Consider the following 15,463-nt stretch of genomic DNA (forward strand, 5'->3'; position numbering starts at 1 on the left):
GCAGGTCTTAGATTTGGGCGCGAGATTTATCCACTCATATAGCTAAATACCATTTCGGCATTAGAGCTGAAGTCAGTTCGTGATGAAAGTATTAAATATAATTTCTAACCCTAACGTTCAACTATAAATCCTAATCCTAGTCCCTTGCACTACTTTATAAGTCTCAATTAAACATAGTAAGTAAATGGACATTTTCATGGTCATTTTAGCGTTGCTCAAAGGCCGTCCATAAATTATAGTCTCACCTTATGAATGAACCGACTAGAGGTTAAGTGTTCGTACGCGAGACCGAATGTCGTGGATGAGCACTGCCGAAGAGTCCCATGCAAGGACGAAACGGCCGCCAAGTGCTTCCAGGTTTTCAATGGTGCTCTAACACCGATCGACTCATGATCTCAATAAAAATTCGACAATCTCCACAACCCAGTATATATTATTATTATTTAGTGAAAATTTTTAATTACCTGAGAAACGACAACCGTATGCTTCAAGTCTAATGCATACAAAGCCTGGTGTATCACGATACGGATAGATACGAATCCATCGAGCTATCAATGGTGGGTCAAGTACAACAAATTTTGGCACTAAAGCGTCTAAACCGCCCAAAAGTCGAGAAATCTATAAATAAATAACAAATTAAAATGGAATACATCAATATGATGTGTTAAATGAATTAATGGATCTCTACAAATTCACACAACTCTTATGTAGTTCACAACATGGTTTGTTGGGTACTGACTGGAATGTTAAATTTACTGACTATTTTTGTCACAATAACGTGTATTCAAAACTTCTAATGACTTAGACTCAAAATACTACTCAGAAACACAAACAATGTTCCCACTACTCATCTATATTCTAATCATAAATGAGTTTCTGAAAAAACAGGATGAAAAACAAAGAATCTTGAATGAACATTTGTCCAACTTCAAATCACTTGATACAATGATTACATTAAGAACTTAATCAATAAAACCTAACAACCATTTAGAACTGGAGACAGTATGATAATGATCAACATTTTTATCAACAAATAGTGTAATATATCCTAATTACTTAGCAAAAATCAACAATTCAAACTAAAAACGATTTACATGATTGAAGTTAGTTGAATAAAGAAAACAGAATCATCCTTATCTATATAATATGTTGAAGGAAACATTAAGCAGCGTAGACAATGACGTAATCAATAACAAGTTCATGTAAAACTATATCAAGCAAAGTAACAACTCAAACCCAATAACACATGTAACACTATAAATGAAGGGACAGAAATGGAAAAATTACTTCATCGTTTGTTTTTTTGGGTGGTAAACTTCTTAATCAACCCAATTAACCATAGGTTACATGTTGTTACTAAATTATAGAAGGAAAAATACTGTTCATTTCTTCTTGGAAAATTTACAAACAAATTCAGTATTCGTGGTGTAAGAAAACATACGCAGACATTATTTGATATAGAATTGATGGAATGCGACTAACAGCGGAATTCAGGACGCACTGTTCGTCCTATTTGAAACTTGTCAGCTGGATGTACCTGCATCCCAGAGTTGAGGTTCACTCCGGGACTCGGACCCAGTACAGTTCACTTTTAACTCTATCGGGTCATTCACTTAAATACTGAACCCAAATAATCACTCCCTAGTACAACAGGTATGAGACTTAATTCGATGTGAAATGGTTTAGATTATTTCAATGTTGATATTTTTAGATGAGATTTGATTAATCTTAGTTAGTATATGGTCATCCTGTACGGATAGCTTTGATATACCCATTACAACAAATGTTGACGTAGAATAGATAGAATAGACAATAATTAAATAGATAAGAGTTATTATATTATATCAAATATAACTTGACTTGCTATGGAATTTAAAAGTGAGACAGAAAGCCTCAACTTATGTGTGGTCTTTGCATCAAGTGTTAGTAAACCGAGATTTTTTAAGAATATCAAGATATGGATTCTACGAAATTCCTTTAAAAACCATAAATGTTACTGTAAAATTTTACAACTTGTTGTCACTGAACTGAGGAAGTTCGATATCTTTGGAAGGACTACAAGCTGTAAAAAAGAGTGGCTAATATATATGTAATCTACCTAAACCAGGATATACAAATAGAGAGAAGCTGAAATCTGTTATCCTATGACTACAGATTATGTCGATTCCATCTTGATGTGTTGATGTACAATGTAAAATTGTGGATTGATTCACATCTAGCCTAGATCCTACATTATTTATGATTGATAATTAATTAAATTATATCTTCAAATAACTTATAGCCAGGATTGAATTTATTTATGAGTTTAGCTATTTAAATTTAACACTAGTCCAACCAAATGTAGATAATGAGACTTATTGTAGGCAAATTCCTATACACTTACTAAAGTAGATAGTACTATAATGTAAAGAATATGATGAGAGAAAATATTTGAACAAGCAAGGGAAATAACTCCAAGTAACAACATTTCATTGACACATTAAATTTACTGATTTCATTCAAATCTAAATCGGCTACATAATGTTCAGAGTTTGAAAACCTCTGAAACTGTTTGTGTGTTTGTTTGTTTTACATCTATCAGATTATTATTATTTCAAGTAAAAAGAAATGAGAACCATTTTTTTAAAAATCAGGTCACATAGTCAATCTAACAAAAATGTACTTTGAATTATATTTATCACTTACAATAGTTGGACGAAGTTGTCGATAGGTTCTCCAATTCTCTTCATTAATTTCTCGTTTATATCGAATATAGAAGTATGGTGTATAACGACTGCCCTAAAAAATATTTTACAAAATAAGTGTACTTTTTTTAATTTTATCTAATAAAAAACAAACTTTATAAAACTAGCATTCTATCAATTACATTTGCTTTAAATACATACTCACTTACTTACCTACGCCTGTTACTCTTGTTCGGGGTAATCCTTTTCATGTCTACTTCCAATTCTCAACACAATGTGTTCTTAGGCCTCCCACTTTTCTGTTTCCCTTCAGGATTCCATGTTAGGGATTGCCTCGTGATGCAGTTCGGTGATTTCCTCAATGTATGTTCTATCCACTTCCAACGTCTTTTCCTAATTTCCTCCTCAGCCGAAAGTTGGTTTGTCCTCTCCCGTAGTAGGCTGTTGCTAATGATATCCGACCAACGGATGTTGAGTATCTTGCGCAAACAATTGTTTATACATATTTGTACCTTTTTGATAATGTTTGTGGTAGTTCTCGATGTTTCAGCTCTGTACTATAGAACTGTCTTGACGTTCGTATTGAAGATTCTCACTTTGATGTTGGCTGACAGTTGTTTTGAGTCCCATATGTTCTTCAACTGTATGAATGCTGTCCTTGTCTTTAAGTCTGCATCGGATCCTCCTTGTTCATCGATGACGTTGACCAGGTACGTGAAAGTTTCCACCTGTTCCCGAGCTTCTCCATCAAGTGTGATTGGGTTGATGTTCTCCGTGTTGTATTTCATAACATATAACTCATCACTGTCTGTTGACAAGTCAGCATAAATAGACAAGTTCACACCTTTTCTTTAACTCAGTGTAACCATTCATGATATTAGTTTTTATTTCTAATTTGACATTTGGAAATCATTTTATTTTCAACGTGACATTTTGTTCAGTGTATAACATTGGTTGATATTGAGTGTGAGATTTGACGTTGATTTGATCCTGAGAATAATATTTTATTCAATACGATATTGAATTTATATTTTCCGTATATTTTTATTTCAGGTCAATATGTTTCGTATTAATTAAGTGTACATTTTTGTTCAATATGACAAGCATGAACTTTGATTAATGTAACGATTATATTCTTGATATTACTCTCTGCAAACTTTATTTGTTTTAACAGTTGAATTCATGAGTCGATTAAAGCTAAACCACCATTGAAAACTTAGAAGTACTGGACGGTCGTTTCGTCCTAGGATGGGACTCCTCAGTAGTGCGCATCCACGGTCCCGCATGTGGGACTCAAACCCAGGACCTTTGGTCTCATGCGCGAACGCTTAACCTGTAGACCACTGGACCGGAATCCAACGGTTTCAATGTCTAACTTCAATCGACTCATGATTATGCACAACGCCTCGTCCATTATTTGAAGTGGATAACTGTTTACAACCGACACGGATTGAACTCCATTGGTCACAGCTTCTCACTAAAACTCCAGGAAATCCGTCTTGAAGCTAGTCACTAGTAGTTAAACCTTAAAGCCGTTGGATGTCGGTTCACTGGTTTACAGGTTAAGCGTTAGCGCACGAGACCAAAGGTCCCGGGTTCGAGTCTCACGTGTGGGGTCGTAGATGCGCACTATTGAGGAGTCCCATACTAGGACGAATCGGCCGTCCAGTGCTTCCAGGTTTTCAATGTTATTTTGACTTTAATCGACTCATGAACTCAATTATTAAATTACTAAAATCGCCACAAATCCCCATTCTGGTAACCTTATTTGTGTTTACAGTAGACCTGTGTATCTTTACATTTATTTATTGGTTATTAACTAACCATCAAGTTTATGTAAAATCAATAAATAAATAAATGTATTTGCTTTAACTTCGTCGTTGCGTTTATGGAATCAACAAACTTTCATCCCATCAGTCTTCCGTGTTTTTATTTCGAGTTGTTGGAATTGTACTGATTTCTCGTTTTAGATATAATACTATTAGATGAGTAAATATCAGTTTTAATCGATCGAGCGGCTGCCTAGAACTTAAGGTATTCGACTTTCAACCATTAGGTCGTAAATTCAAGTCCAGTTCAATTTACTTACGTCTTCGCAGCCGGATAGTATCATTAACCTTCACAATTCGAGTGTGTAGCTAAAAACTGAGTAAACAAATCTGTATTTGGTGAATTGCGTAATAATTGAAACAGTAAATGTGAATTGATATCCATTAATATAATGTCGATTGTAGTATGTTAAATATATCTTCCAAATAGTTTACAACTACTCTAACAGATCTAGAAAGTAAACAACTTTTACACAGCCAACACTCAACATCATCAAATCACATTTTCATAAAGAACAACTCATGATCGTTTATCTATCATATGTATTTCTGAAAAGTATCATAAACTAGGAGTGGGATAAAGAAAATTCATCAGTTGGTTAATTGGATTCTATAATTTAGAATGAAAATAATCTGTCTAAAAATGATTATTGTTATCATTATTAATTTGTATAATTACTAGAGAGGAAAAAAATCTTTATTTTTTATTCTTTATTGAAAAAAAACAAATACTTACTCCACCTTCAGCGAGTAATCCACTTATAACAACTTTTGTTATAATATTTAATTCACCCATATCAATTTCAACATATTCATCACAGTCTGTACTGATACGTTTACCTGGACACCATGCAAAATCTGTATTTTCATTTCTAAAAAAGAAATAATGAAATGGAAATAAAAGTAACAATTAATAATGATGAAGAGAAGGGTACATTAAATGTGATCAAGAAAATTGATTTATCGACTTTCTTATCAGACAACTGTATATTCTTAATTGAACATTACTGATTGTTCTATGAAATTATTCATTAGACAATAAATAATATACGTTATTATAAGGGTTTGAATTATTCAACTGTTGATATTTACGACTGAATTTTGATTAGTCTTTATTGGCATATGTACATCCTGTGTGAATTGTTTCAATATAGCTATTGTGTCGCAAATTTTTTTCGGATAAATGGGTTTTAGTTAGAAGTAGAATCAAATTTAGGACCTTCATATCTCATACTAAGCACTTGGACTTTAGACTGGTGAGACGGTATTAAGTGGTTTGTCATTGCAAACTTGAGTACTGGCTACGAGACCTAAAGATATTATGTTCTATCTCTGATGGGATAGTGGATGTACACTGCTGAGAAGTTTTATACTGGAGTAAAACAGCTGTCTAATAATCCTCAGCTCCTATTGATTATTTAAACAACCTCAATTTCTTAAATAAACTACAAAAGAACACTATTTTAATTTACTAATACTATAGAATCAAATGAAGATCGAGAAGTGGATATTATGTACACCGGCTTTTATTTGAACTTTTGAACGTTTAACGTAAGTGACTCTATCATAAATGCAAAGTCTTAAATCGTTAGTCTTCGTATAATAAACCCTTTTAATGTAAGTGATTTCTCTGTGTAGCACAATAATCATGTGTGTACTATATTTAAATGGAAAACGACGAAATACTATCCTTATCAGTGTATATATGGTGAAAGTATTCGTCAATCAAAATTTCTATAAAAACTTCATTCTTACAATAGAATTTATCGATTAAAACAGATTGAATATACCGATTAAAAAGGGTATGACATTAAAAGGTTTTGGAGTTGGCACCTGTACCGTCACACAAGAGAAATGGAGGACGGAGGGGATTGTATGGTACGCTTAAAAACGTTTGTCACAGACGAAAATAAATTAATTATTGCAATGACTAATGAGTATTCCATCTGATCAGTGGGTACCATGATTTAAATTATTTAATACTGAACTGTATGTACATCTATTAGGAACAAAGATTTTAACAATCATGTACAAGTAATGTGTAAATTCTTACCGAATAGAATGCGCATTATAACGTTTAGCTCCTGACGGATCTACTACTTCACTGGTAGCATTGAACGCTGAATCTGGAATTTGATGTCGATTGACTAAAAGTGATTGTATACATTTTGTTTTATCTAGATCATAATCATTCTGAATAAAGTTGACACCTGAATTAGACGATGCCAAAACAGATGAACACAGGTAAGTGGCAATAAGATCACTGATCACTACCAAACTGATTAGTGAATAGAACACTGAAAAATAATAAAATTTGATCAGAAAAAAACTGAACATCAATTCAATTAAATAAATTATTAAATTATATTCATTGAAATTTCATTGGAGAAGCATCTCACTCTTAAAATTGAAAACGAAAAAACTTACCATATTGTGTAATACATCTGATGGATAGTGGGGACATGTTTCTAGAAACTCTAAATAATATATTTTTCTCATTAATGTTAATTCATAAGTAAACTTCTGGTTTACACCAATTGTAGGAAATACAATCTTACCTATACCAGCGTCTGTGTACTCAGTCATTATCATTTGAATGTTGTTGTTTTTAATTTTTGATATTCTGTCATCAGACTACTATTATGCCAACCACAACCGTAAATTCGATACGAATGTAGAAACGGAGAAGTATGAGTTTCTCCCCCCTACACACACACACACACCTTAAATATGCCCTCTTACGTGTTCACAACTATACTGTTGACAAATTCCGGTGGCATAGTATTATTTTGAAAAGATAAATAATGAACGGATTTGTATGAACACTAAGAATTTATTCATCAACAAACAAATAAGCACCAAATGTATTTATTTAAATTATACTCATCTAAGATATCAGAAATTATGAAGATTTAGAATGTCTGAATTCCTAGATTAAGCGAATATTACATTTCATTTGCTTAACCTCAAACCTACGGTGTATCAAAGTCTAAACAGGCTATCATCACAGAAGATAATATCAATTAGTCTTGATCAACTGCATAGACCTTCATGTTTATTTTGAATATTATTCACTTAACAAATCCACAGATCAGTAGTCTGTCGAACAGGGCTCCCCGGTACCATATGACTCATTAGATCCAATGGTGAGACAATATAAACACCTATGAGTAAAAGCAGATATAGTTGACAACGGAATAGGCTCACATTAATCAGACAAATACCGTTGCTCTTTTTAACACTATTTTAGTACTTTTATGCACTAAAACACATAGATGAATTATTATTATGATTATTATTACTCAGAAATAAAGGCACAAAACCATATTACCTACCAATTATGTGCAATGTTTCTAATATTAATAACTCAAAGTTAGAGTAGAAAACAAAGAACTATACATATTCAAATCTTATGTTATCATCTCAAAAAGGGTAAATTGATAAAAATACCAACTCATCGATTTTCATTCTTGAATAGTCTTTTAATTAACCACTAATTTAACAAAAATCATTCGAAACTTTAATTACATCAGCAGAGTACTCTAGTATAATAAATATTTAGAGGAGTAAGACAACTCCGCCTGGAGTCCCTCCGGGGGCCACCGCCGATCCCAAGCCCGGATAAAGGAGGAGGGTTGGGCATGGGGTTAGCGAACCCATCCCGTAGAAAACTAATCCGCTAAAAAAACGCTAACCAGAGGAGTACGACGACATAATCAAATGACTGAATAAATTTCAAATTACGTATCAGTTAGTTATTGAATAGTAACTTATAACATCAGTTTAAAAATCAATCAGAAACTAGTAGGAAACAGTTTGAATTACTGTCAATATACTAAAATGTACAATACATAATAAACAGATTAGTTCTATATTTCACTCAATTTGCTCATTGAGCTCTATTGATGACATTAATGAATTTTTCAAGTATAATTCGGATTATTATTATTATTCTAAAAATTCCATACAATATTAATACAGATAAGTTTTATTGAGAATAGAGGGATTTAAAATGCTCCAGTTATTCACCTTTCTTTAGGATTAAGAAAAACTATTCTAAATTATTTAAGTAAATTTAGCAATCAGTTATCAAATGTTGAACATGATTTCATCTGAATAGATGAAAACTAAAATGATTGAAAAGGGCAAAGTGAATTCAATCAATATTCTTATGATTTATTGTAATAATTTAGTAACTGGAATCATTGAAAAACATCATTCCGGTTTGTTTCTTTTCTATTAAAAATAACAAAGAGAAAAATTAACAGCACAAAGGAAGGAGAAGACGGTCGAAAAAAAAACTCAAGTTTAGGTGAGTGATATACAAGACGTTCAATGATAAGTCTGTTTAAACAATCATGTTACGGAGGTATTCAAATGTATAAAGGTGTGTCAAAATTTCAGATGAAATAGATCATACCGAATATAACTAATACAGTAACTTAGTTTACATGAAAAATTTATCCGAGTTAAACCACTGGTAAAAATTCGGAGGTGGACAACTATTTCATTAATAGGTTACCGGCTCACATTCGACATAACTGAACTCCATTGATTAGTGACGGCTCCCCTTTAGAATTCCAAGAATTATCTCTGACGTTTAGTTATCAAGCAACATTTTCGATATTTATAGCCAGTAATCAACTAGTCAATCTGAGTAGCTGTATACTGATTTCCGATCATTATTGATAGTCAGGAGAGTCCAGACAGTAATAAAAATTTTAGTACAGGGTGATTTTGTGAAGATTGTAGAATTTTCATAGTTTAGATCACGGACTGATGGTAAGTAGACCGCCATTGGAAACCTAGAAGCACTAAATGGTCGTTTCGTCTTCGTATGAAACTCCTATGCCAAGATTAATTCGTGATTTAAACTCCAATCTCTACAAATCCTCCTATGCTAATGATAACCATATCCTCACTAGTAATCAGCTTCAGGATACAACTCTTATTTTTCTAGTGAGAATCACTGACCAGTAGAGTTCAACCATGTTTTAATGGGTATCTAGCTAAGATAATTTCGTGATTTGAACCATAAAAATAAAATTATTTGCTTAATCTATGCATAAACACGTTAACTACAACATAAATAATCGTATGGGTTAGAACAACGGTTATATATGAATCGATATCAAACTTTCAGTGATTATCATCGGATTCCAGCGATTCTAAATCATTAATACTAATGAAAGATTATATAAGAAGTCAAAAAGTTTTTCCAATAATGAAGTGTCATAGTAACAATTAATGATAATAATAATAATAAAACTGTTAGATGAAGCACACACACACACGATTTTCTGTGCACAACTATTCCTCGCCAAAAAATAAAAATTATCATCTATTCATAATTACGCGTCGATAAGAAAGAAAAAAGAAGTAAAGCACTGACACGATAAAAGAATAAATAATGATCAATGTTCAAATATATTTGTACGTATATATGACCTCAATTAACCTACAAAATATTGTACACGTATATCTCTCCTCGAGTCTTCTAAAATTACGTGTGTGCGTGTGTGTGTCTCCGCGTATGTATGGAAAAGAAACGTGTGACAACCTCAATTAGAGTGATAATTAAAACTGAAAAAGAAACACTAATCATTATTTAGATTTCATGATGAAATGAAAAAGCGTTTCAATGATGTAAGAACACAATAACAACAATCGCTGACCGATAAAAAATTGAATCATCATCATCACTACATGGAATAATCACCCTGACATTCTAATCCAGTTGATGAATGACACACATACAAAATGGAATGTAAGCAAAATATAAATATATAAAAAGAACCCCAACTTTATTTTATTTCTCTTGGTTATTTGCTTTTATCACCATTATTATTTACCCTTACACAACATGCTTGAATAAGCGCATAAGATGTGGGAAAATAAGTCAATAAATAATGAACTACGTATATATAGATGTAGAAATGAATGATTGGGCAGATGAGTATTTCATTTCTACCTTATAAAAATTTTGGTAATTTTTACACATTCAATTACTTGTTACTCTCTCTCTCTTCCTCTTTCTCTGTGCATAACTTAACAAAAAGAACACTTACATACAATGTCAACATACAGTTGTTATTGTAAGTGAATATTATTATTTAGACAAGTGAAATGTAGAAAGTACAAAAACATAAGCTTCATGTTTTATGTTTAAATTTTTTGAATACTATGACACCATTAATTCATCATCTTAACAATTGATCCCAAAAGAAACTGACCGTCCTAGATAATGATAGTAAGAATATTTAATTTTCAAAGTTGGGTAGATAAAGAGAAATTGTTGATATATAAATAAAGAGTTTAACATTAAGGAATTAATATCACGCTGTATTCATTAGATGGTTTGAAGTACAATCATCAACAACAGTTGCATGTGTATGTTAAGATAACTAATAAGTTCAGATTACGATTCAAAGAATATGCAATGACCTAATACATAGTGATTGATTAATTAACATCGATTAATGTACACTGATTAGTCATTGAGTAGTGGTAATGGCTAGTAACATGATTATCTAATCCATAGTGTTAATTGAATTATGTCAATAAAGTTAAAATATGTCCAGTAATCTAAGGGGTTCAACATAGTGTGGACTATGTTGAGCTGTTAAGTGGTTGGATATATTCGGTAGGTCTAGTGCTAGATGACACTCGTCAGTAAAATGTATCTGGAATCTTGAGGAAACAAGTGCTTCCTGTGAGATTCGTGCCAAGTATTCGACCTCCAACTGACATGTAATAGAACCACTTAGACAGACAGGATTAGATAAACATGATATTGACAATTACTCAGCTATCAGTCAGTTTTATCAAGCAAGTCGAGTACGAGGTCAGTCAAGATCCGAATAGTTCGGTGATGAATTACAGATTCGAAAGCACACCCAATAATTATTATGCTACAAATCATGTGGATTGGTCGACACTGAGAATATGGATCATTAAAATCCAATTTAATAGTCTTTCCACGGAGTCCTGAAGGTTCTGGGTTCGATCTCTACATCTGTGATGCTATGTTATTGACCTATTTATTCATGTGTCACTGAAACATAAACAGTAAAAAATTGAGAAGAAACTGATCGTTAACTTATTTTTAGATAAATATAACAACATATGTTTATGATAATTCATATCAAGAGTCAGAACACTGTATAGTATAAAGTTCAAATATGTGCAGGGAGATTCAAACACAAGTGCTTATACCCCATTTTTATTTCATAAGTTCTAATTTCTTTGTGAAGTTTGATTATGTAAAGAAGGTGAAAATATGTATTTTTGTCCCTATTTAGTATTGGTATTGTTATTTTTTATTGATTAACGATGTATTTCCTCATGAGAATATAAACAGTCATATTTTCTAAAAGGTATTACGCATATTTAGTATTATTTTCCTCAACATATTATGCACCTGTGTATCGTTCAAACTTTAAAGGTAGAACAAGTATCATTTGAAATCGGCAAATATTGGTTAACAGATCATAGAAGCACTATTCAACAGAAGCTGTCATGAGCCTTCACTCTCACACAAATAAGATTTCAAACAATATCCGGTATAGTGAGACTTAAAATTCGAATTTCTCATCTTCACACCAAAAGCGTTCATTACCGTAAACGTCACTGGTTCGTTTTCTCTTTCAATACGCTATTTCGCAACATTCTTCGAGAACATTTTTATATCGTATATATTACTCATGGGCTCTGTGCTTGTTGTTTGTTCTTCCAGGTTACTGGTGGAATTATATATTTTCCCGGTTGAATTTTTTTCTTATTCCTTTAGTTTAGCAGGGCTGGTTCATGGTTTTCGTTCTGTCAGAAGGTCCAAGATGACAACATAATATCGCGAATGTAGCAACCATACAAATCATAAACAAATTCTGGCTAATTTCCACAAAGGATTAACTGAGAAATATAAGATTTTGGGTATAAATGTCGTTCCACTATTACAATGAAGTGTATCCCGAAGCATTTTTATTCGTTAATTAAGTGTAAGACTTTAGTAAAGAAGTCAACAATAATATCTGAATTCGAAGGGATATTTTTATGGTACGATGAATGCTGCTTATGTTTGCAGATATAAGTAGTAACACAATACTCACTGAAATCAGTAATAAAGTCAATAATTATTCAATCGAGATACAACACATAATCTGTCAATTTCTAGACCTCTTTTGAAAGTTGTTACTGAATGTAAATTGTTTGAAACATTTTCAGCCTCCTCTCAGCTTTAAAAAACTACTAAGAGATTCTCATAGGCTTCAAACAACCAGTATACGAGTTTCATCATATATTTTAACTTATCACTTGAATGTAATAACAGTATTAAAAGTAGAATTTACAACACGTCGGTTGAAACTAACACATGAATTTACGCATTACCTTTTATATTAAAATATTTGTCTACAACACCCTTTAATCAATTTATTAAAGCATATGTGAGTCATATTGTAAAAATACATAGAGATCATATGGTAGAGATAACAGATCAGAACTATTCGACTGTACCATGTAGGTAGGTAATATGTAAAATCAATCCTAATCGATACTGTGTATTTTCTGCACGCACACACACACACACAGAACTCATATAAATAATAGTTATATATTATTACAATGATTATTTATTCTACCATTTTATTATATCACAAACGTAAACTTTCATGTCCACATTTAACCAGTGTGTGCTGTTTTAAGTTTCAAATCAACACAATTAAAAATAACAATGATAAGCGGTTGTTGTTGCTGTTGTTACTTTTTTCTTATGATTCGGACTTTGATTGAATTTCTTAACAATATCCTACCCTACCAAAGTAGAAATATATTCATGGTTCATTAAAAAAAAGAAATAATAATACTAAAATGTACAAAATGTGTAGGTGGTTTGGCTGACAAAAGTAAATAAATTCTCAATATGTACCTAACTGTATAAACATGACAATAGTAGTACAATATACTATGACTATTACAACATACTTACAATAGCTAACCACTATTAAGAACAGTTTAAATACGAATGAATAAATACAAATGAGTATGAAGTCCTTGTTGTTGTTTTTTTTAGAAAAAAAAGTGACTAATAATTAAAAAGTCTACAAATAACCATTGTGTCTATATTATCAATGTGCTCTGAACTTTGATACGATACTATGAAACTATTTTCTTTATTAATTATTTGAATAAAAAGTAGGGGTGATAACAATAACAACAACAACAACGAAAAAACACATCTAATATCACAGTTTATATTGTTACATGGTGAAACATTGTGTACATTTGTGTGTGTGTATATGGTTAGTGCATTAGTTATAAGCACACATGTACGTACACATAAACATGAACAAACTGAAAGCTGTGCGAATTTCAATATCTTTTGAAGTGAATTCGGCATGTATTAATCTCTTTTATATTTGTTAAACTTAAATAAAGATAACTTATAATAGTTATAATCTATCTTTTTATTTATCACTTATCATTATTTTGGCTAACCCATTAAAAATGAAGTGATTTCCACAACTAATATAGCTCATTTATAGAATTTTTAGAAATAAAAATACTTTATAATATCACGAAGTGGTTAGTTTAGTAGTTTAAAGATTAAGTGGTTCCTGAGAGAGCTGGGTTCGATATCCAGTGAGGTTGTAGATGGTCACTCCTGAGGAACATCCTACACACTTCTGCAAATTAAGTCTTATTTGGATAGTATGTAATAAATAAATCAGGGTAATACATGTAACTATTTTGATGACATATCTTTATAAATACCAGTGATAAACCTATTGGATCTAACTGTGTTCATCCTCATTGACGTAATTATTGACTTCTCATATGTATGTGTTTTTATATGTAAGCTTGTCAGTATGTATGTTTCTGTTCACTTACTCATCTTATCAATTATCGAATGGAACTATACCTAAATTCACCCATTAATTTGTAATTCATTTTGGCTAGTATGCCAATTTATGATGCAATTGCACATTTATTCCCTCGGTCTGTCTTCTAATACGCATTTATGTAGGAAGCATACATATCCTTAACCAACTTTTTAGTACAGCGTTGTTTAAATGTGATTTGTGCAAGTATTACATATGATGTTGATTGGATTTTGGATTTAATTGGAGGGTCAAATGTCCTATTACAAGTCCTACACTAAGATAATATAGCTTTTCAGTGCTTTTCTGTCATCTAACTGAATGCACAAACCAAATGAGACACCGACAGGCGCAAGCTACTACTCAAGATTTAGCCTAAATTTCCGAGGAAACGGATGTATGCTATTGTTTAGAAATATGGCTCCCTCTTTTTCGGGAGACAGATATATACATATATTTATAAATAAGTCATGCATATATATTCTCGAATCCAGTAGAAGTTACCTACTCATTCGTGATTTTCTTACATAGCTGTTTGAGCTCCCATATAGGAAACGTATGTATCAATATCAAAAATCAGACGACCGTCTAAGACGATAAATTTACTGAACGACTGATCATAACATACAATCAGTCCATAATGCAAACCACAAAAATACTTCTATTTCACCGTTAGCCAATTCAATTTTCATAATAATTTTTACAATCCAACAATAAAGAAAAACGAAGAATAAGAATATTCACGATATGTTTAATTGTTATGCTACTTTACATAGACAAATCTCAATGGGAATACATTATTCATCAGTATACACTCAGTAGAAAATGGACAAACTATAGACCAGTGAAATAAATCATAAAACTTTCTGGAAAGCATAAAATTAAATAGATTTTAAAAAAAACACAATATATACTAGAACAGGATTACCGAAATAATCTGCAAACAATCAAAATTTATTAAAACATACACCTTAATTTATCCTTTTTCACGTTCTCTCCCTCTCTATCTCGCCACTAAGCATATCCAATCAGACAGTAACAATAATAATAGTAATAATAAAGATAATAATAA

The 15,463-nt window shown here is 31.7% G+C and overlaps 1 protein-coding gene across 1 annotated transcript in view; it reads right to left on the reverse strand.

The window, feature by feature from the left end:
• MS3_00003560 (uncharacterized protein) overlaps positions 1-15,463 on the reverse strand; it is a 112,302-nt gene that overhangs the window by 20,074 nt on the left and 76,765 nt on the right. Inside the window, exons 3-6 of the mRNA XM_012944344.3 lie at positions 6,567-6,810; positions 5,250-5,385; positions 2,686-2,778; positions 465-618 (exon numbers count right to left, since the gene is read on the reverse strand). Of these exons, the coding sequence (XP_012799798.3) occupies positions 465-618; positions 2,686-2,778; positions 5,250-5,385; positions 6,567-6,810 (627 nt within the window). The remainder of the gene's footprint in view (positions 1-464; positions 619-2,685; positions 2,779-5,249; positions 5,386-6,566; positions 6,811-15,463) is intronic.

This window comes from Schistosoma haematobium, chromosome 1, assembly GCF_000699445.3.
Source record: "Schistosoma haematobium chromosome 1, whole genome shotgun sequence".
Taxonomy (NCBI): domain Eukaryota; kingdom Metazoa; phylum Platyhelminthes; class Trematoda; order Strigeidida; family Schistosomatidae; genus Schistosoma; species Schistosoma haematobium.